General features: G+C 48.9%; 1 protein-coding gene across 19 annotated transcripts in view; it reads left to right on the top strand.

Annotated features, from left to right (window-relative positions):
- Positions 1-7194, top strand: part of LOC136109470 (dynein axonemal heavy chain 9-like) — a 194874-nt gene extending 187680 nt beyond the window's left edge. For all 19 annotated transcript variants that reach the window (XM_071816733.1, XM_071816735.1, XM_071816739.1 and 16 more), the window contains one exon: positions 6342-7194. In XM_071816733.1, the coding sequence (XP_071672834.1) occupies positions 6342-6569 (228 nt within the window). In that variant the 3' untranslated portion in view covers positions 6570-7194. The remainder of the gene's footprint in view (positions 1-6341) is intronic.
- Positions 7195-20256: the final 13062 nt, after the last annotated feature.

Genomic DNA, 20256 nt, shown 5'->3' with positions numbered 1-20256 from the left:
TTCTGTTGAGAGAGAATATTACGTATTACATATATATTGCATATATATTATTATGTTATACCCTTATTGCTTGTTATTGTGCTCTGGAGAACTTCTCAGCCCAGCCAGGTGCTCATCTAAAATAGCAATTTGAGCTGACTCTTCAGGAATGGTAAAGATGTGAAAGATGAGCCTCTCCTCTGCAGCCTGGAGTGGGTACCCAAGCTGGTCAGGTGAATCCCACCTTGGAGTTGTCTGTTCCACAGCTCTGAAGGGAGTTCAGGGCAGCCAACTTGAACAGGTACATCTACTTTTGACAACATAAATCTCAACTGCGGTGTGCATTGACTAAACTGTGATCAGTACTCATGGTGTTACTACAGGCAGAAAACATGGGGTCCTTGTTGATTTTGTCAAATCATAGAATCATTTTGGTTGGAAGAGACCCTTAAGATCATTGACTCCAACTATAACGTAAATCTGGCACTAACCTATGTCCCTGAGAACCTCATCTATACGTCTGTTCAACCCCTTCAGGGATGGTGATTCCACCACTGTCCTGGGCAGCCTGTTCCAACACTTCACAACCCTTTCTGTGAATAAATGTTTCCTAATATCCAATCTGAGCCTTCCCTGGTGCAACTTGAGGCCGTTTCCTCTTGTCCTACATCTTTGTGTCCCCAGAGATGAATAGGTGGGATGTGCCAAATCCTGATCACTGTCTTTCTACCATCAGGTGCTGCAGAATGTCATCTGCATAGGTAGGGTCTGTGAGAAAAATTAATCACATCCTTTAGCCCCCCCACTTAGGGTGCCAAATAGAGCTTTAGTGAAGGTCTAACCTGTATGGTCAATGCGGCTCAGGGTGCAAACTCAGCATGGGCGGGGATGGGCTGATCCTGGACAAACAGAAGAGTGTCAGTGGCTCTTGCTCTTCTTCTTTCCCCATCTGGATGTGGCCCAGAACCTTTCAGCTCCAGCACAGCCAGTCTCAGGGCAGGTAAGACAAGAACCGTACCCACCAACCGGGCAGCCGAAGGGCTGCTGTCAGCGCTCCTCTCGCAGCGCACCGCTCAGAGCAGCGTCCCAGAGGAGCACGATTGTCCCTGCCGTTCCTTCTGACAGCTGTCAGCTGTCAGGAGTGCGGTCTGTGGAGCCAGAGTCCTTAGGCTGACAAATCCCAATGGGGCTTGGGCCTTCGGTTTGCCTGGCCTGTGGCACCACGACTCCCAGTTCGTGCTGCGCGTGAGGATTCAATGACGGTGATTCCTGCAGCTCGTGCTCTGTGCAGCCGGTGAGATGCTCCTGCTGCCCGCGATCTGTGAGAGAGGGAAGGCTGATCAAAGTGGGTCACCCACAACTTATCTGTGTCACGTTTACCCTCTCCCAAGAAGAGGCTTTTATTTCTGAGGCAGCTCTTTGGGGATCGTAACCCTCATGATCCTCCTTTATCCGTTGCGGGGCTTGGTGACAGGATGCTGAGGAGAGAGACCATGCCTGTTATACACCGTATCCCAGCCAGATCTAATATTCTTCGCTGATTTTTCAGCTCTTTCTCTGCAGTAGTATTCCACAAAAGATAGGAAATTAGGCAAAGCTTTGATCTCACTGACTGATGGCAGCCAGTGCCTTTTATCACAAATCCTTGGGAAGGTCAAAGCTCCAGGCCATCTTCTCACTGGAAATGGCTTGACGTGCACGTTGGGTCTGGAGAGCCACAGGCAGTCAGGAATGTGGGCAAAGGCTCTGTCAGAAGATTTCAGTGATGATCTCACGTGGGTATAAGGTCGGATCTCCTGCCTCCACAGGTTTGGCTCCGCTGACAGTCACAGCGGCAGAACCCAGACCAGTCCAGCCCGTTTCCTAAGACTTGGTGCTACAGTTCCCTGCCTGGTCCCTTGTTCAAGCCCTTGGTGTCGCTGCCGAACAAAAGCCCTTGCGGCTCTTGGGGACCACAGCCCCTCAGTGCAGGGAACACTGCATTTCGGTTACCCTCAAAACCTGACGTTTTAAGCTGAAATGAATCAGCTGGACACAACAGTACAGAGAAAGTTTACAAAAATCCCTGGTCTTGAATGCAGAGTACTCCATTAAACACAAATTCCAGTGACTGCTGTTAAGTGTTCCTTTACCATTGTTGCCACCATTGCTAGAAAATACAATATCCTGGTCAAAATGGCCGAGTTCTGCCCAGGTTTCACCTATCCCCGAGTGGCAGTGGAAGCGATGAGAGAGAATTTTTGATGGTGCAAAGCCAGAAATCGTTTTGGCAACACGTGGCCCTCTGCATCCCTTTGATAACATGTGTGGGTGATTGCGTTCAGCAATGAGGTTTGTCTTCAGAGACCATCCAGACTTCAGTAAATGTGTTTTTCTGGTAACATTTTCCTTGTGATTGAAAGATACGGAGCAATTACTTTTACAGAACCATTCATAATCTCTGGGTATCCTGCTTCCATTTATTTCAGAAAGGAAAAGAATATTTATTTTCGTGTGTTGCTGCTCACACTGAAATATCATTTCCACCTAGTGGAACTATTCATTTTACCTGTAATGCAGTGAGCAGCAGCTCTATTAATGGATGCAGGATTTTTAAACCAGGTGCACAGTTCTTTTGGGTTGTATACTCCTTCCAAATTAATCCTCTGATATGAACAGCAGTTCATGTTTATAAGAACTTCTCTGGGGATCACCTCCACTTTTAAAAGAATATTTCACATTTAGATTGCGCCTCCAAAAATGCAAAATTCCCTCTATGTTGTGCTACTCACATTTTTCTATTTATTTAAACATTTATGTTTGCCCTTGGGTGTCTTATATTTATAAAACATCTATTACAAAACAACAGGCAGCTATTAGATGAAATGAAACCAAACGGATTCTTTCGGGTCCAAATGATGTGTTGCTGTAGCACTGTTGAAGTCAGTAGGACTCGGTGAGAGATAGTTTGGTGACACTATGGGACATTTTCTCTCAAGCCACAGGAGATGGCAAACTGATTCCTGGCTCTCTTGCTCCCAGCAATGGAGAATTTGAGGCCAAGTGTGTGACCTGCTCCTCACCGCGGGTCCTGGAGCGTGACGGGACATGGGCAGAGGTGGGTTTGGCAGCACACGCGCCACCAAAGCTTTGCCAGGTGTGGACAGCACAGCACTGTGTCCTTGGACGAGATGCACCGTCTGTGCACAGCGTATCGTGCCTCCTTCAAGCCACACGAGCCGTGGTCTCTGTGTCCTTTTTAAAGCTATGCCTGTGTAAAGCACCAGTCTTAAACCAGCAGAGAGGCTTAGAAGGGCAGATCAGTGTGGTGAGCAACGGTAACATTTATTTGACAGTTCAAGTAGCTCGAGATCTTTGGGAACACTTCCATGCCGCTCATTTTTATCTGAGATCCTCCCAGCAGTGGATGCAGATGAAAACAGCATCAATTTGCAACGCAGACCTGGCACAGCCCAGTTCTGCTGGTCCAGTCCTAAATATCACAGCTTGCCACCTTCTTCTGCAGAGGCACCAGGTACATCAAATCCAATGGAAATATTTCCCAGAGTGGGGAGCTGGGACATCAGGTGAAGCCTTTTCCTGCAGATGTCAGCTGTCAGTAATGCCTGTGTATTTGGGAGCTATGAGGGCGCGAGTAGGATGTGGCTCAAGGTGAGGTCTCCAGTGGTACAGTTACAATGGAGCCTTGAAGGGGACACTTGTAAATTGTGCTGTCAACATCCAGTCTCTTACTTATAGCTGTTTTCAAAAATTAACAACTTGGAAAACCCTTTTCCATCTGTATCTCAACTCTTAAACTACTCAGTAATAAAAATTCCTCTCTCATTTGCGTTCACTGGACAGCACATCATTAGGTCGTCTTCACTGTGTGCTCCTTGGACAGCTCTTCTTCTCGTTCCCCATGTCCAGTTGAAGCCACTGACTCTACTGATCTCTGTGCAGCCTTGGAGCGATGTTACCTGCTGGTCAGATCCTCAGCCCCCCTTCCCTGCAAAGAGCGGCAACTCTACCTGAAAGACAGCCCGGCCTTGCTGTGGAACAGGCTGCCCAGGGCAGTGCTGGAGCCACTGTCCCTGGAGGGGCTGAACAGACGTAGAGATGAGATTTTTAGGGACACGGGTTAGTGCTAGAGTTTGGTTATGGTTGGACTTGATCTTAAGGGTCTGTTCCAACCAAAATGATTCTGTGATTCTCTGCTGAAGGTTTCTAAGCCAACTGACCCCAAATTAGCTGTGGTGAAGGGGTGCCTGTACTGGTAACACAGAATCCCAGGATGTGAGGGGTTGAAGGGAGCTGGAAAGCTCATCCAGTGCAATCCCCCCTGGAGCAGGAACACCCAGCTGAGGTTCCACAGGAAGGTGTCCAGGCGGGTTTGAATGTCTGCAGAGAAGGAGACTCCACAACCTCCCTGGGCAGCCTGGTCCAGTGTTCTGATACCCTTACTGTTTCTTCTCATATTTAAGTGGAACCTCCTGTGTTCCAGTTTGCACCCATTCCCCCTTGTCCTGTCACTGGTTGTCACCCAGAAGAGCCTGGCTCCATCCTCCTGACACTCCCCCTTTCCATATTGATCCCCATGAATGAGTCACCCCTCAGTGTCCTCTTCTCCAGCTCCAGAGCTCCAGCTCCCTCAGCCTTTCCTCACACGGGAGATGCTCCACTCCCTTCAGCATCTTTGTTGCCCTAAACACCCCAAAAAGCAGCTGAATGGGGGGATATTTCCTGACCGTGTATCTATTTGGGCCCGTCTGTGAGCATCCCTGGCTTGTGACAACTGCTTTGAGTCTTTGGACCCATCAATATGTGGCAGCACAATATGTTCACTCTTCAGATTGTCTGTTGAGAAGCAGGACAAGCAGGAGTGAGGAATTCTTTAGGATCAGAGGCCTGGGCTCTCTGAGTGCACAACGGTGGCTTTTTACCAGGTGTGCTGTGCCGGTAGTCAGGGAAAATTGCTTTCGGAGTAGAATTAATTTCTGATGATGAGAGCCATAAAAAATGCAAATGCAAATCAGCCCAGACATAACAAAATGATGTATTCCATAGAGATGCCTCAGGAATATTTCAACTCTTGTTAACCCAGAAATAGGTAGAATATACTTGGAAATTCTATTTGAAAAATTGTCAGCAGGAAAAAGAAAGAGTGATCTGATCAAAATCCAGCCTCAAAAATGGAAGATACGGATTTAAAAAGAGTGCATAATAATGTTTGATAAATAGCTTTCTTGCAAGGTATTATAAGAATTATTTAATGTTTATTCAGCACATTGGAAATATAAAATCCTACATCAGAGTTGGATTTATCATAGCGTAGTGTAACAGATGGCATTAGTACATTAGTACAGCAAACTGAGATGTGTTGTGAGAGAGATTACTTTTCTTCACTCATTTGCAGAGCTAAATAGACTGTTGGAGAGGTTGAATCTCATCCTACAACTCTGATCTAAAAGCATTTGAAATAATAACGGTATGTGAGGCTAAGCCACAGTGAGAGGCAGTTTCTTTAACACTGAGAAGTTTTATTTCCGTTTCTATATTTGTTTTAATTTGGTCTCTCTCACCACCATTAAGTGATTCTGCAGGCTTTCCTGGAAATGGATTGATGTGGGGGGCATTTTATTGTCAGAAAGAGAAACATAAGTTTCCAGAGAGACCCAAGTTAGAGAAACAAGCCGTTCATTTCATGCCCTGTCAGCGGAACTCTCCTTCTCCCGGGTCGGGCAGCCTGCTCAGTGTTGCTTTGGAGCGAATAATATGGACTTGTTATTAAATGACAATATTCCCTTAGAAACAATCTCTTGGAATCCCCCTTGCTGGTGTGGAAAGGCCTGTGGTGCCTTTTGTGGCCACACAAAATGCTGTGTGCGTTCATTGCCCAGACAGGTGGATCCCAGGTCATGCTCAAATTCTGGTGGCGTAGTGGGACAGTGGCTTGGTGCCTTTGAGGCTTTTCTCAAGTGAGCATCTCCATCCAGAGCCCTGCTCAGGTGTCACAGCTGGTCCCAGCACAAGCAACACTTCCCATGAGCTGGTTCTGCTCTTGAGTATGAGCTCCACGAGGATGATGTGGCTGGACATAGCCAGGAACATCGTTCTCCTGTAATGGCCTGCTCAGGTGTGTGTGGGTTTGAGCATCTGATGAGAGCAGGAACTTGTATCCTTGGGAGAAGCTACACTTGGTGTTTGATCCAGACCCTCCGTACCTCAAAAAGACTCATCCACCATCATGATCTCAGGAAAGACGTTTGCACCTCTCCAAAACAATCAGCTGGTGCAAACATTACAGAGGATCGTGCGTCCTGGGGTACAGCTGATGGGTATCGTGGAAATCTAAGTAAGACTTTGTCTTCTTTCCTTTGTAGGCCGGGATAATTGCAGAGGCAAGGCTCAAGGAGCTAACCCCAGCGATGCCTGTTATTTTCATCAAAGCCATTCCTGCTGACAAACAGGATATCCGCAGTACGTACCGGTGTCCTGTGTACAAAACACGCCAGAGGGGGCCAACATACGTGTGGACTTTTAACCTGAAAACTAGAGAAAATCCCTCCAAGTGGGTGCTCGCTGGTGTGGCATTGCTGCTCCAGATCTAGGCTCAGCAGCAGAGCGCCTCATTTATGAGTCCCTAATGATGTCTTTCTTAGACAATTTAAAGAAATAATATCCTGCAATTGAACCCAAGATCCATCTCTCTGACTGCTGGGCACACAGCCTAAATATGGCCCGCAAGGAGGTGACAGAGGTGCAGAGGGACACATGAACCAGGCTCTTGACTGCTGTAAATCAATGTTCTGTAATTCCTGTTGTGCTGCACTGGAAAATCTGGGAAAAATCCCACCACCAGGTCTTCCACACCCAGAGAGTGCTAAGCTTGAATCTGAATCTAAGGTTTATTTCTCTTTCATCATCCAAAGTGGTTTTAAAGTCAGTTGCCTTCTCCAGAATCCTTACATAGTCCGGTGACCTGTGAAATTCTCCAGACCTTATTATTTTCTATACAAATGTTTATTTGTTGTAAGTATAATCAGTAGGTGTGGTGAAGATAAACTTTTTCTTGCTAACATTCCTGTAAATTCTAGAAATAGTGAAAACAGCACTAATATCCAATGTACTAAATGTAATCAACAGAGAAATGCAACATAGGGGTTAATTAAGAAGAATGTTTCATGGTGATAGAATTTGCTAATAAAAATCATTATTCCTGCGCTAGTCTCTAAAGATTACCTGGAGGTCTGTATCACCTGCTCACTCCCTGTGTGGAGAGTGCATGCAGGGTCAGGGGGGCAAACACACCTGTTTGGGTAGTTGTATTCATGATTAGCAATGAAGTGGGTGAGAGCTAATGTGTTTCTAGAGCAGAAAGGACAGAGAGGGGAGACTGGGGTGTGCATCCGGGGTGCAAAGATGGGGAGGGGTCTGGAGCATCTTTCTTGTGACAAGAAGCTAAGAGAGCTGGGGCTGTTGAGCTGGAGAAGAGAAGCTGAGAGGGATCTGATCAATGGGATCAATATCTCACGTGGGTGTCAGAGGATGGACCAGACTCTGTTCAGTGGTGCCCAACGCCAGGGTGAGGGGCAACGGGCACAGACTGAAACACAGGAGGCTCCATCTGAACATGAGCAGAAATTTGTTTGCTGGGAGGTGCCAGAGCCTGGCCCAGGCTGCCCAGAGCGGGTGTGGAGTCTCCTTCTCTGAGACATTGAAACCCACCTGGATCCACCTGTGTGATCTGCTCTGTGACCCTGCGTGAGCAGGGCTTGGACTGGGGATCTGCAGAGGTCCCTTCCAACCCTAAATATTCTGTGATTGTGTGATGCTGTTTTTGCACCTGGGACGAGCAGCAGCAGCAGCACCAGATGGTCTGTTGGCAGCTGTGATGCATGTGCAGTGCTCAGGATGGTGGAGCAGATCTTCGGAGGAAGATGGGCAAGACACTCATGTACAAACCACAAAGGGTATCTGGGGATTACTTACTGAGCCCACTCTGACCTATCATATGTCACCAAGGCCACCCTGGCCATTTCAGAAGTGCTGTGAAAGGCTCCACCAACACCTGGACCAAGCCCATTGCTGCTTCTCAATGAGCAGGAGTCCACCAGCATTGCCAGAGAGCTCTACAGGGAAAACATTCCAGAGCAGACCATAAATCAGAGGTTTCAACAGCCTATTTGTTCCTCAGCTAGAGCATCTTAAAGAGGTGAGTATGTGTGAAATCTCCTAACAAACAGAAAGTGAAACCCCAGGAAACACCAGAGCTGATGTCCCCCTCTGACCTGGGCTCTGCTGTGTGTGTTGCAGCCCCTGGCTGTGTGGCTGTGTGTCATGGTCCTGCTGTGCCCCCAGTCACTCCCAGCAGGCAACACAGTCACTTCTTTTCCATCGTTGTATGCCTTACACCACCCCTTTTCCCTGGGCTGCTGGGACGTGCCCCTGTGCGCAGATCTGCACAGCCCTGTGTGCCATTCACTTGTGGCTTTGCCTCTTCTACTGTTTTCATCTCAGCCCATGAGTTTTCGCTCTTTTACCCTTCTGCCTCTCCCCTGGGCAGGTGGGTGTGTGGTGCTTGGCTGCCTCCCGGGGTTAAACAACAGCAGCGTTTCTACGGGAAGCGTTTGGTTTCTCAGAGCCTCATGTCAAACTGAGCAGCTTTGTGGGTGGCCTCAGCACACACTGGTGGGGACACGATCCATTCTCTGCCGGTGCAGTGTATCAGTTTTCCACAGCATATTGTCCTCCTACTCAGAGTAACATAGGAGGGTAAAGCCCTCAGGCTTTGCAGGAGATCCCAAGTAGCTCTCTTGGTCTGAGCAACATGGCAGCTGTTTCCTGCAGGAATGAGGAGATGCAAAATCCGTGTCTTTGCGGTCTTGGAGAACTATGACCTTCTGGACAAAGGTAAGGTGGGAAACTTTTCTGGTAAGAACTTTGTTTAATTGCCAAGCAGTGTCTCCAAGGCACAGCCCCTAAAATTAATGACTAAGCTAGTTATGGCTTCGTAAAAGACATTTGCAAATCTCTAATTCAAGGGAGAGACCTGTCTTGAGCTTCGTATTTAAAAATGCTTCTCTGCCCATAAATGAGGTGACAGATTCTGTAGACTACCTCACATAATGAGGATCTGGCTAACAAGAGGTCTGTTAGCTAGGGAAAGTGATGCTATTAAATTAAATCCCTCCCAATTTAAATTAAAACCTGACAATTAGATATGTGCTGTAAACTGGTCACTTCCCACAGCTTTGCAAACCTGAGTGCATTGAATTTTCCATGTGTTTTATCATGCAGGAGGTTTAGTTGCATAAGCAGAGCACTGCTGAATAAAATACGTAAAAGCAGGACCAGAATGTACAGTAAGTGCATCGTGCTCCAGATAACATTGCTGGATTAGTCCTTCATTGGTATTTCTTCAATGCTTCTTTTACCACAAGCTTCTCAGTGCTCTGTAAATGCGATTTCTGCCATTCTGGAGACTGTTACTGTCCTAAACTTCGGGCTTCTTCTGTCTTAGATCCCCTCTTCCTTTTTTTTACCAACATACTCGGGCCTCTCTGCTCCGTGTTGCCCTCCAACCTGTCCCCGTCCCTGCAGGAAAGGACAAGTTCAGTAATTCCCCAGGCACCGCTTGCTCTTTCCATAGCAGCAGCCTGGGCTGTTCTCTTGCCTGCTGAAGAAGAATGGGATGTTGACAACAAAATGGATCCAATTGTTTTATTATATATATATCTTCCTGCATAATTCACCAGTTGGGCAGGCACGATAGTGGGGAGGTATTTATAGATACTAGGAATGTCACCAGGGTGCTCATTCTTCATCCTTTGAAAATCATCACAGGGAAGAGTTGGCTGCAAAATGTTACAAGAGAATAGTGAATAATGTGGTGCTTTAGGGGGAGAGAAAAAATCTGACAGGAGAGAGATTTTCCAGCCACATCTGCCTAAACCAGGCAATTAAATACAGCTGCCCAGGCTATTCATTAGGAGCGATGCGTTAATCAAAGGTGAATATCTTCTGTTGGTGAGCTTTTGGAGACAACTTGGCATTTCCATGTGCACCTTCCTCCCCACTCTTTGCCTTGTTTGTGTGGAAGGGACAGAGCAACAAAGAACCTTGTCCCCAAACCTGGGACTGGGGGCTGCAGCACTTTGGTTGACATCCAAGGCAGGGCTGAGGCTGATCTGGAACAGGGTGGGCAGGACAGTTTGGCAACAGGGCTGATTTCTAGGGAAAGCTGAAGACCCTGGGAAGTGACTTTTCCATCACTGGAACAAGTCTAATGAGACCAGTCTCCAGCCCTGAGGCCGCTCTCCTGCCCTGCAGTCCCCTCAGCCTTCATCCCAGCTTCACCGCTCACCTCCCCAGGCCTGCTGCAACCCTCACCCTTCCTTCTCTTTAAAAAAATTATTTAAAAAAGTGTTCCTGGAGCAAAGAAATGCCTCTTGCAAGTAGAGAGTTTGCTCCCGAAGGCAGAGGAGCCCTCCGGCCGTCCCTTCTCCAGTGGTCACACACTGAACTCTACCAGGGCATCGCTGTGTGGAGGACCCGCTGGAGCCTGGATCGAGCGAGAAGTCAAGGCTCTTTATGCAAAAAGTGGCCACTTTTTTTAGGCTAACTTTTCTTTCAGACCGAAGCGATCTCTCTCACGTTTTAGCACTCCCCACTGGTTAGACTGAGTCTGCTGCTACTCCTGCACCCCCTGAGCACCCACATAAAAAACAAGGGTGGGATGCTCCTAAACGTCTAGGAAAAAGGCTCTCTGGCCTTTGGCAAGGTGCTGAGTGCCAGCAGAAACCATGCAGCAAGCCGCTTATCACGGCGTTGAAGATGAGTACTGGGCTTGCTTACCAGCTGGACTCTTAGCGCAACATTTGTGTGCACTGGAAAGGTGTCGCCATTTGAGCTGGTCTCTGGGCATAGTCTATAGCCAGCAGAAAGAAATGGACTCAAGTGATTTATCTGGCCCATCTTACTGATCTTATGATGAGATCAGGACCTGCCAAAGTGCCCCGAGTCTTTCAGCCAAACACACATGAAGTCACCAGGTCAGACAGAGATGGAATTTCTTACATTTGACGTCAAGCCTGTGCGTCCTTCCCTTTCACCCTGTGCCAGGAGTTCTGCCAGATCCTGCATCCTGTGATTTCACACGCAAGGCCAGGGAAGCCCAGACTGATCTCATCCTTTCTTGTGTTTCTTTGCAGCTGCGCCTCTGGGGCTGCTTTAGGCCTGGCTTTAGGCCTGACTCCTTGAAAGCTCTGTGGTCAATTAGTTAACTCTAGACTGGTGACATTTTCCACAGGGATGAAAGTGAAAGAACAAAAATGGTGCTATTGAACGCTTAATATTAGGTAAAATTGAATGAACTATTCCAGGACAGAGAAATAGCTTTTCCATAGCCTGGGAATGTTGTACCTGCTGCAAATTGCAATTGGCAAAAAGACCACATTTCACAGTAAAGTCTTTACAAATTCGTTGTAAAGGTGTCCCATATTTTGGGGTTAACCAGCTCCATTCTACTGCAACTGTTTCTCACAGAACAAAGGAAACCATAGACTATACACATCAAAGGAGAACCTGGCCAGTAGATTGGTTCCACTGGGCCAAATTTATTGCAACTATTATCAGGCACTGGCAATGCCCAGTGATGCAAATTCTGAATGTATCACTGCTCAATTATTTACAGAACAAAACTAGATGTAATGTATTAGCTAGATGCATTCATTTTATGAAGTGGCATTAATACATTTAATTAGCAATGGCTTATTAGATTCATGTCCATTATAATGCATTGTTTTTTAAATGACTGTAATTGCCCAAACAAATCTACAAATACATTTACCTTGTAATGCCTGTGAACCTCATTTAAAAAGCTTTTAGACTGTAGAAGACGTTCATGGAGTTATAAGCAGCCCTAATAATTTGAGTACTCATGCGCCTGTTGGTGCAGAAGGATTCTTTGAGGCTATAAGTACATCGTCTTTACCTGTGTGAAAACTTTAAGGTTCGCTTTTAGGACACTTAACAGCATTCACTTTGAGTTGTGGCGAAACCACAAGCCTGTGTTCAGTACCTTGACTCAACATTTCCAAGGGTCCGGCAGGAGCTGGGCTGGGGAAGGTCCGGGCGGTGATAGCTCCAGTGCTGCAATGCCCCCAGGTTCTGGGAAGGGCTATTTCAGGTGTCCTCACCTCACTGTTGAAAATGCTACCTTGGAAAAATCAGAATATTTGTAACATTGTGTGAGGTTTGATGACAGTTAGGCAGGGAACAGTGGTTCATGTCCACAGTGGAAGTGTTGTCCAGCAAACGTGCCCCACAGCCCTGGAGACTCTGGCGTTGAGGGTGTTCACATGAGACTCTGTCTTGATGCTTTGCATTGTGTTGGAATAAGGATCTGAGCACTGATCTGTGGGTGGCTGGAGCTCACCACCAGGCTGGTAGGCAGTCATGAGAGGAGAATGCATGTGGGACATCTGTCTGATGAGAAGAACCCAAACAACGGACTGTTCCTGGGTGCACACTCTTCAACGTGGACTGCTCCATCCAGTGGAAAAACACCAGCAAAGCTCTTGCTCCCATTTCTCAGTAAAAAGTTGGAGACATCTTAGAGTAATCCATATAGAGGCTGGGAATAAACTCCAGGATCTTTCCGACTCACTGCTCAGGGCTGCAGAAGCTGCAAGAATTTGTTTTTAGCCCCAAGATCTGTTCTTGGACAAGCACTGGGAAGGGCTGGGGTCACAGAGCAGCAAACAGTGAAGCATCCTCCTTCCCTTCCAGCACAGGGTGCAGGCAAGGGCAGCGGGCCAAAAACCTTGGAGTTTAAAACACCAGATATCCTGGGAAGAATCAAATCCATTATTGTTGCTGAATCCACGCGCTTTTTGCCCTGATGAGACCACACCTGGAATATTGTGTCCAGTTCTGGGCCCCTCAGTTCCAGAAGGACAGGGAACTGCTGGAGAGAGTCCAGTGCAGGGCAACAAAGATGCTGAAGGGAGTGGAGCATCTCCCGTGTGAGGAAAGGCTGAGGGAGCTGGGGCTCTGGAGCTGGAGAAGAGGAGACTGAGGGGTGACCTCATTCATGTTTACAGATATATAAAGGGTGAGTGTCAGGAGGATGGAGCCAGGCTCTTGTCGGTGACAACCAATGACAGGACAAGAGGCAATGGGTACAAACTGGAACACAGGAGGTTCCACTTAAATTGGAGAAGAAACTTCTTCATGGTGAGGATGGCAGAGCCCGGCCCAGGCTGCCCAGGGGGGTTGTGGAGTCTCCTTCTCTGCAGACATTCAAACCCGCCTGGACCCCTTCCTGTGGAACCTCAGCTGGGTGTTCCTGCTCCATGGGGGGATTGCACTGGATGAGCTTTCCAGGTCCCTTCCAACCCCTGACATTCCGGGATTCTGTGACTGAGAGTTACAATTTCCTGGCTTGATGGCCTTAAGTTTTGCACCTACCCTTGTAGCATCTGGAGTGCACCCCTGCGGTCAAATCTGGACCTTAACAAACTTGCATCAAACCACCAGCCCATCAATCTACTGTGGACAAGAGCTGCATGTTCCTTTTTGTGGTTTGAGGTTCTCTGCACCCACAGCTCCGAGTGCCAGAGGACCCACCCCCAGCTGCATAACCAACCTGGGTGGTATCAGAAAGCAGTGGATGATGCTCTGCTGGACATGGTGCTTGGACAATTCTGAGGGCTGCACAATTCATGGGGTGTTATGGATCACTGTGGGGGACTCATGATTTCTGCTGAACACAAACCTGAGCTATGTGATGGACCGTCCGCTCTGCTTAATAGAGATTTTACTGCAGAATCGTGCTTGAGAGTCATCAAAACACCTGGTACATGTGGGACTGCGCAAATGGGGAAATGGTTGTAAGAGACAGGCAGGGTTCGAAGGGCTTTAGAAAATTACACAGTGACTGCATAATTGCTGAAGTGAAATAAAAGGTTTGTTAGCTGCAGCCTGGCAGATTAGTTGACTGGATGTGTCCGTTCAGTTTGTCAGAATATTAACAGGATAAATCTGAACAAAATGATCTTTGAAAATCCTGTCCTGCTTCCCATCTGTGTGCTTTTTATGGGACTGGATTGTTATGACATTGCTTACACTTTGACTGTGCTCTGTCTACTTAACAAGTGTTTCAATTAATTACTGTAATGTTATTATTGGGAAGAAGCAGCATAGGAGGAAAATGATTAGATAATGAGCAATAAATTGCTATCTGAGGTGTCTTGCGGAACACAGAGTGGTTTACCTCTCTCCAGAAAGTTATTCAGCAATGGATGGAGGTGGTGGCTGCCTGGGAGTGGTGGGAGGTCTGCTCAGAATGGGACTGGGAGACGATGCTGGTTGTAAACACATGGAGATGCCTCCACCCAACAAAGCTGGTACAAGCTGAGGTAATTAGTCTCCTAATGTTTTACCTGGGAAACTGGGATGACCTGAGCAGCAGGATCTGTTCCTCCTTGTGTAGACCTGAACGTTCCCACTTTCACACCAGCCTGCTGGGCAGGAGTCCCCGTCTGTGTCACACCTTGGAGTCACATCCCACAGCGCCTCACTGGCTGCCCCTCCAAGGGACAACATGGGCACTGCAGCGTAGGGGAAGGTGCAGCTGGACTTGATGCACCCTGGCAGGCCTGTTCCTACCTGCCCACACGTCCTCCAGCTCCAACTTGTGGCAGCACCTGGTGCAGGCCTCTGTCCAAGGAGCCTGGGTGGATGGCAAGCTTCTTCCCAGGCCCAAACTTTGGTGGAAGACCATGCTGGGTCCTCCAAGCTTTGAGATCCCACATGCAGATGACAATGGTCCGTGGGGGAACTGTGGTCTATGGGGGAATGACGTGCCGTGGTGGAATGATGAGGCTTTGAGTAATGATGGGCCATGAGGCAACAGTGGGATTGTCCTCTCCTAGGACAGCAGGAGGACTGACCATCTCCACATGCAACCCTGCTGGGATGGGGATGGTGCATCCTTGCTCCCCAGAGGAGGAGATCACGGTGCCATGGAGGATGTGCTGCCCCTCGATCACACGTGCTGTTACAGCTGGGCAGAGGGAGTGTGCCACATTGTTATTCCCACTGTGCGTGCCTCAGTTTCCCCAGTGAGCCCTGTTGCACCTAAGACATGAATGCGCTAACATCTCCTTTGGCAGGGCCAGCAGGAAGGCAGGTGAGCCTACGGAAGTGTGTGCTCTGGTCTGGATCGGGCCAGGTGGAGCTGAGCGCGGCTGTTCATGCGAACGGCAGCGGATGGGGCAGTGCCTCGCTGCCAGCCTGGATGTGAGACCTAAAGGCAGCAGAGGTGTAAGCTGCCAGAACATCCGTGGAGATGCAGACCCAGGAACTCGGGGCTTCCTTGGTGTGTGCCATGGTGAGGACAGTGTCCCCTGCACTGCAGGTCTCCGGTGTCCCCAGGGACTGGAGCAGGGCTGCCAGCCCTTTGCTGCTCACGTCAGCCCCAGGGCAGCGGAGCTTTGGGCTGTCACAACTGCAGCCAGAAGCAGAGTGGGGGCTTTCCCCAAAACCCTGTCTCAACTGGGGGTTAACCCTCCTGAGGAAGGGCCCAAGGGAGACCTATCCCAGCCATGTCCCACTCCGTGCTCCCCACAGGTCCTGGGTACCCCGAGAGCCCAGGGCTGCCCTGAGGTAGTGGTTCGGGACCTGCCTGGGGTGGGATGTCGAAGGGGCTTTCTGGCACTGACTGGCTCATGTACCTTACAGTAATGAACGGAATCGCTGGCTGAGAACTCACTGATTTTCTTGTGAGGCTCAGGACAGGCTCTGCTCTCCGCAGCAGCTCATGCAGCTCTGTTACCACTGCTCTACTGGGAAATCAGTGACATGTCACACAGGCCATGTCTGCGTTACAGCACTGCAGGTCTTCCACCACCACCGTGTCCTGATCACCAGAGAGGAGGGGGAGCCCTGTGGGATGTCCCCACACACAATCCGTGATGGACAGGCACCAACAGAGATACCCTGAGTAGGGGGTTACACTAGATGTCCATGACCCCTGTCTCATCTTCAGTTTCCAATGTGGCAGGAGGCCGCTGAGCTGCTCCTGCTGGGCTCTGAGCTGTGGTTTTAGTGGAAAGCTGCTTGGGTAAGCTGGGACTGGGGAGCACAAGCTGCAGTGGCAACACTAGCCCACCAAAACCAGCTCATGTCCCACCTCAGGCAATGCTGCTCGGTGCTCATGCTGAGCAGCCTCTGTGCATTACAGCATCTTGCTTTTCCAGCTCACCTGTGCACTGCCCTCATCCCACCCAGAACATCACCTGGCGCCAGGTGGGCTGTCCTGCCCACCTGTGTACCCATGAGCAGGCTGCCCAGGGAGATGGTGGAGTCACCTAAAAGGCTGGAGTCAGGTTATGGTTGCGTTCGATGATCCTGAGGGTCTCTTCCAACTGAAACAATTCCACATTTCTATGATTCTATGATTCAGGGTGAGCTCTGCAAGAGGCAGGGTGAGGCGCTAAAGAAGATGTTTTGCATGCACAGCTGAGCTCGGCTTTTGGAGGAGCTGGAGACCTCTGAGGCTCAGGTTTTGCCTGGCACATTCTGGGGGTGGGGAGCTGAGGGCATTCCCTCTGCGCCTCCCTTTAACCACTCTGTGACATTACATGGGTTCGTGACAAACCATGTGCGTCCACTAAAAGTTTCAGCTCATGCTTGGAGCTAGCTGAAAGTTTGAGACCTGTCAGCTATTCACCACAAAATGAGCTTGTTTTTTGATCAGGATACCTGACTACTCACCCCTGCTTCCAGGGCTATTTACAGTACATTGTGTTTAGTTACCGACCCAGATGTAATCCTGGGTGCAGAGCTGAGATCTTCCTATCCCTGCAGGCAGAAGCAGAGTCGAGCTATTGTCTTTGCTTCTGCTTCCCATCCTTGGAGAAAAGTCATCACAGGGCTGTTTCCAGAGACGAGCCCATCCCCATCTGGACAGTGTGCACTGCACTCAGAACTCTGCTCCTGTGCTTTAGCCCAAAGGTTGAATTGGCTCCTCAGAGAAGGTGCTTCCAAGGCTGATTGGAAAAACCAATCCTGGTTCCACCTGGAGATCACCGTGGAGCCAATACCCCTTGTATTCAGCAAGTCTAGGTATTTGCTTTGCCTGCCCATAGGTCTTTGGTCCTGCTCCTCCTTTGTCTGTACCTGCCAGGCCAGCTTCCTTATCAGCTGGTTTTTAGGAGTCATTTTTCTCAGGCTTGTTTGGTTTGGAACATCTGGGCTGAGTCAGTGGCAGCATCTGGTGTCAACCCCGGCCAGGTTGGTGCGATAGAGTAAACGCACACCTGGGGTATGTGACTGAGGACTTCTGGAGCAAAGTGTCACGCTCACTGCACAGAGGATGGTGTGTGGGGAAAGGAACAAGAGGCATCTCTGCAAATTAATGAGACATTTGATTGCTGGCTGGGATATTCCCAACTTCAGATGACCTCTGCATCTGGCAGCAGTGCCAGTAAACAGAAGAGTAGAATAAATGACATGAGTTCATGCAGATAACAATTAAAAAAAATGAGAAGGGATGACACTGAAGAAGCGTTTTGTTAGGGGCCATTTCCCCCCGCAGTCTCCATGTGCACACTGTGGATTGTATGGTTTAAGGTTAAATCTGTGTCTAAAGAATAGGATGGGACTACTGTTGAGACACATCAAAAGAGCTTCCTCCCTACCCTGGCCATCACATACCACCCACCTATGCTTGCTTGTCCATCCGTGGGCTTATGATGAGCTGATGACAATAGAACAAGTAGTGAAGGATCTTCCAAACATTCCTTGTGGCCCCATGCTCAAATCTATGCTGACCCCTTCCAGCTCTCCATTGTGCTATACACAACACATAATAATTATTCAGAGTTATTTTAATAACATGATTTCTAAGACACCATGGCAGCCACAAGAGTTTTACTGGGAAAACAAGATGCATGCAGGTCTTCCCTGGCAGAGGAGAACAGCCTGAGATAGTCCGGTGCCCATATCTATCTTGAAACAAACCAGAAAGCAAATGCTTCCAGTCTTGTTGGAAAGTTGTTTTACTAGCTAAACCTGTGGCTGTACCCCCAACCATCACAACTGTCTGTGTATTCCCTGGATCTTCTTGCCAAAATCCTTTATCCATTGGTTTAGAGCTAGTCTGTTCAACACAGCCCTGCTGCGAGGGCAATGCCTACACTGAGGTCCACCTATCCGGACCACAAATGTGGCTGATGGAAAGATGCAGCCACCATGTCCTGGAGAGCACAGCAGGCTGTTCAGGGTGGGGGGACACATCCGGAATGGTCTTACGTGTTGTGGCTGTGTAGTGGGTTTGTTAATTACAAATCAAGACAGTGGCCGCCGGCTCCTGAGACAGTGAGAAATGGTCTCGTGTTACACAGAAAGCCTTTGAATTCCAATGCACCAGGGCCCAGGCATTGACTAATAGCTTCTCAAACAGGTGCTAGTTTGAATTTACCTTGGGAAAAAGACGTGACGTGGAAGGCAGATTAACCACATAGTCCAACATTTTGCTAAACCCTTTTCTTGATCTTTTTATCTGCTCAATTACCTGACACCAAGCTGCTGTAGAAAAATATCTCCAAACCGTAACAGGGGCGGGTGAAAGTCATGAATTAGCAGCCCAGTGCTCACAGTTGGGCCAATAATGGGGCGGCAGGTCCAGCACAGCCTGGTATGCAAGGATGAGCAACCGCTACTCCTGAAGGTCGCTCCAGCGGTGCCATGGCCCAGCCAGCACGTTTTGGGCTGCAGGGGACACCCAAACCTCCACAGTCCTGAAACGGTCCTGAAGTGTGAGGATTTCCCATGCACTCATGCAAAAGTAAATATGAGTGGACTGTGATATTCTGAGATAATTTGTTCCTGGCAAAGTCACAGAGGAGCCCATAGCAAGGACATGGAGGAAGGTTACTTGCAGCTTAGGTTTTCCCACTGGGGAAACAAAACGAGCCCTTTACCGGTGCTGGAGCCAGCACCAAGATGGGTCTTGCGGAGACAAGGGTGTCCCTGAGCTCACACACTCTTCAGTGACAAATGGCTGTAGTGAATGAGCTGAGGCCTGCAGGAGGGCTCTTTGAGGAGAGAGCTGGGCCGTGTGTCACCCGCACCCTGCAGGGCTCCAGAACAACAGTGCAGCCACTGAACTCTGTCTCTACAGCCAAATCTACAGCCAGCAGATGCATGAAACACTCAGCGCCTTCTCCGTTTCAGTGTGCATTGCCTCATGATTGACAGGAAAATGTCTCCCACTTTCTTGCTTGGGTTAAAAGTTGTTTTCTGCTGCTGTGGGAGAAGATGCAGGAGGAGGATGGTCTAGTTGATGGGCTTTGAATCCCCAGCAGCAAAGTCACTTCAGTATAAAGAATAATCCTGGGGTCTCTAGGGCATGATTCTGGGGCTGCTGTGGAGCAGAGATAGGAATCCACCAGCGCAACCAGCAGCTGAATTCAGCCAGGTCCTGAAATGCTTTGGTTCCATTCCCTCTCCACGTGAAGCAAAGCTGTGCTGCTTTCCTACCAAATCACTTGCAAACAGAGGTGGTGCTGAGCCAGCTCTGCCGTGTGGAAAACAGCCCGGTCTGGAAGGACAGAGGGAGCTGATGGGTGAGCTGGCTGCAGTCAACTGATCCCAGCACGCGAACAGCCTGAGGGGGCTGAGTTAGTGGAGAAGATTAAAGATTAAAGCGAAGTCCAAGCTGACTGTCAGATTCCCCTGGTGGTAAAGCTTTTCCACCACAGTTGGCTGATTCTCTTTATATTTAAAGCCAGCTATGCATGTCCCCAGGCCAAGCTCCTTCAAACATGGGCAGGACAGACCGACCGCACCACCCCTGTGTGACATTCCCAGGCAGTCCTCATTTACCAGCCCAGTCCTTGGAGACTTGGGTAAAAGCAGCTCTTCAATCCCATAGGCAGGAGGATGTTTCTGTGTAAACACAGCCTCTAAGAAACCCTGGGTAAATGCCTCTTTATTTTGCTCACAGCAGGCAGCTCAATTTGTGGCTAATGAGCACTAACACGCTCTTCTGCTATCACTCATAGCAATTACTCCGGACTCACTGGTTGCATACAGAAAGCTTGGATAACCAGCTAACAGCCTGCACCACGCAGCAGCGCGCTGGGTGACAGCTCCTGGTAAACACTGCGACAAGGCCACCGTGCATCTGGGAAGAGGTCGGTCAGGGCTTGATCTGACACAGCCACCTGGGACATTGCGTGGGTTGCACTGATTCCTTGCCTCAGGCCAACGCCTCCCCTCCAGCCT

This window comes from Patagioenas fasciata, chromosome 18 (genome assembly GCF_037038585.1).
Source record: "Patagioenas fasciata isolate bPatFas1 chromosome 18, bPatFas1.hap1, whole genome shotgun sequence".
Classification (NCBI taxonomy): domain Eukaryota; kingdom Metazoa; phylum Chordata; class Aves; order Columbiformes; family Columbidae; genus Patagioenas; species Patagioenas fasciata.
This window is presented reverse-complemented; position numbering and strand designations above follow the sequence as displayed.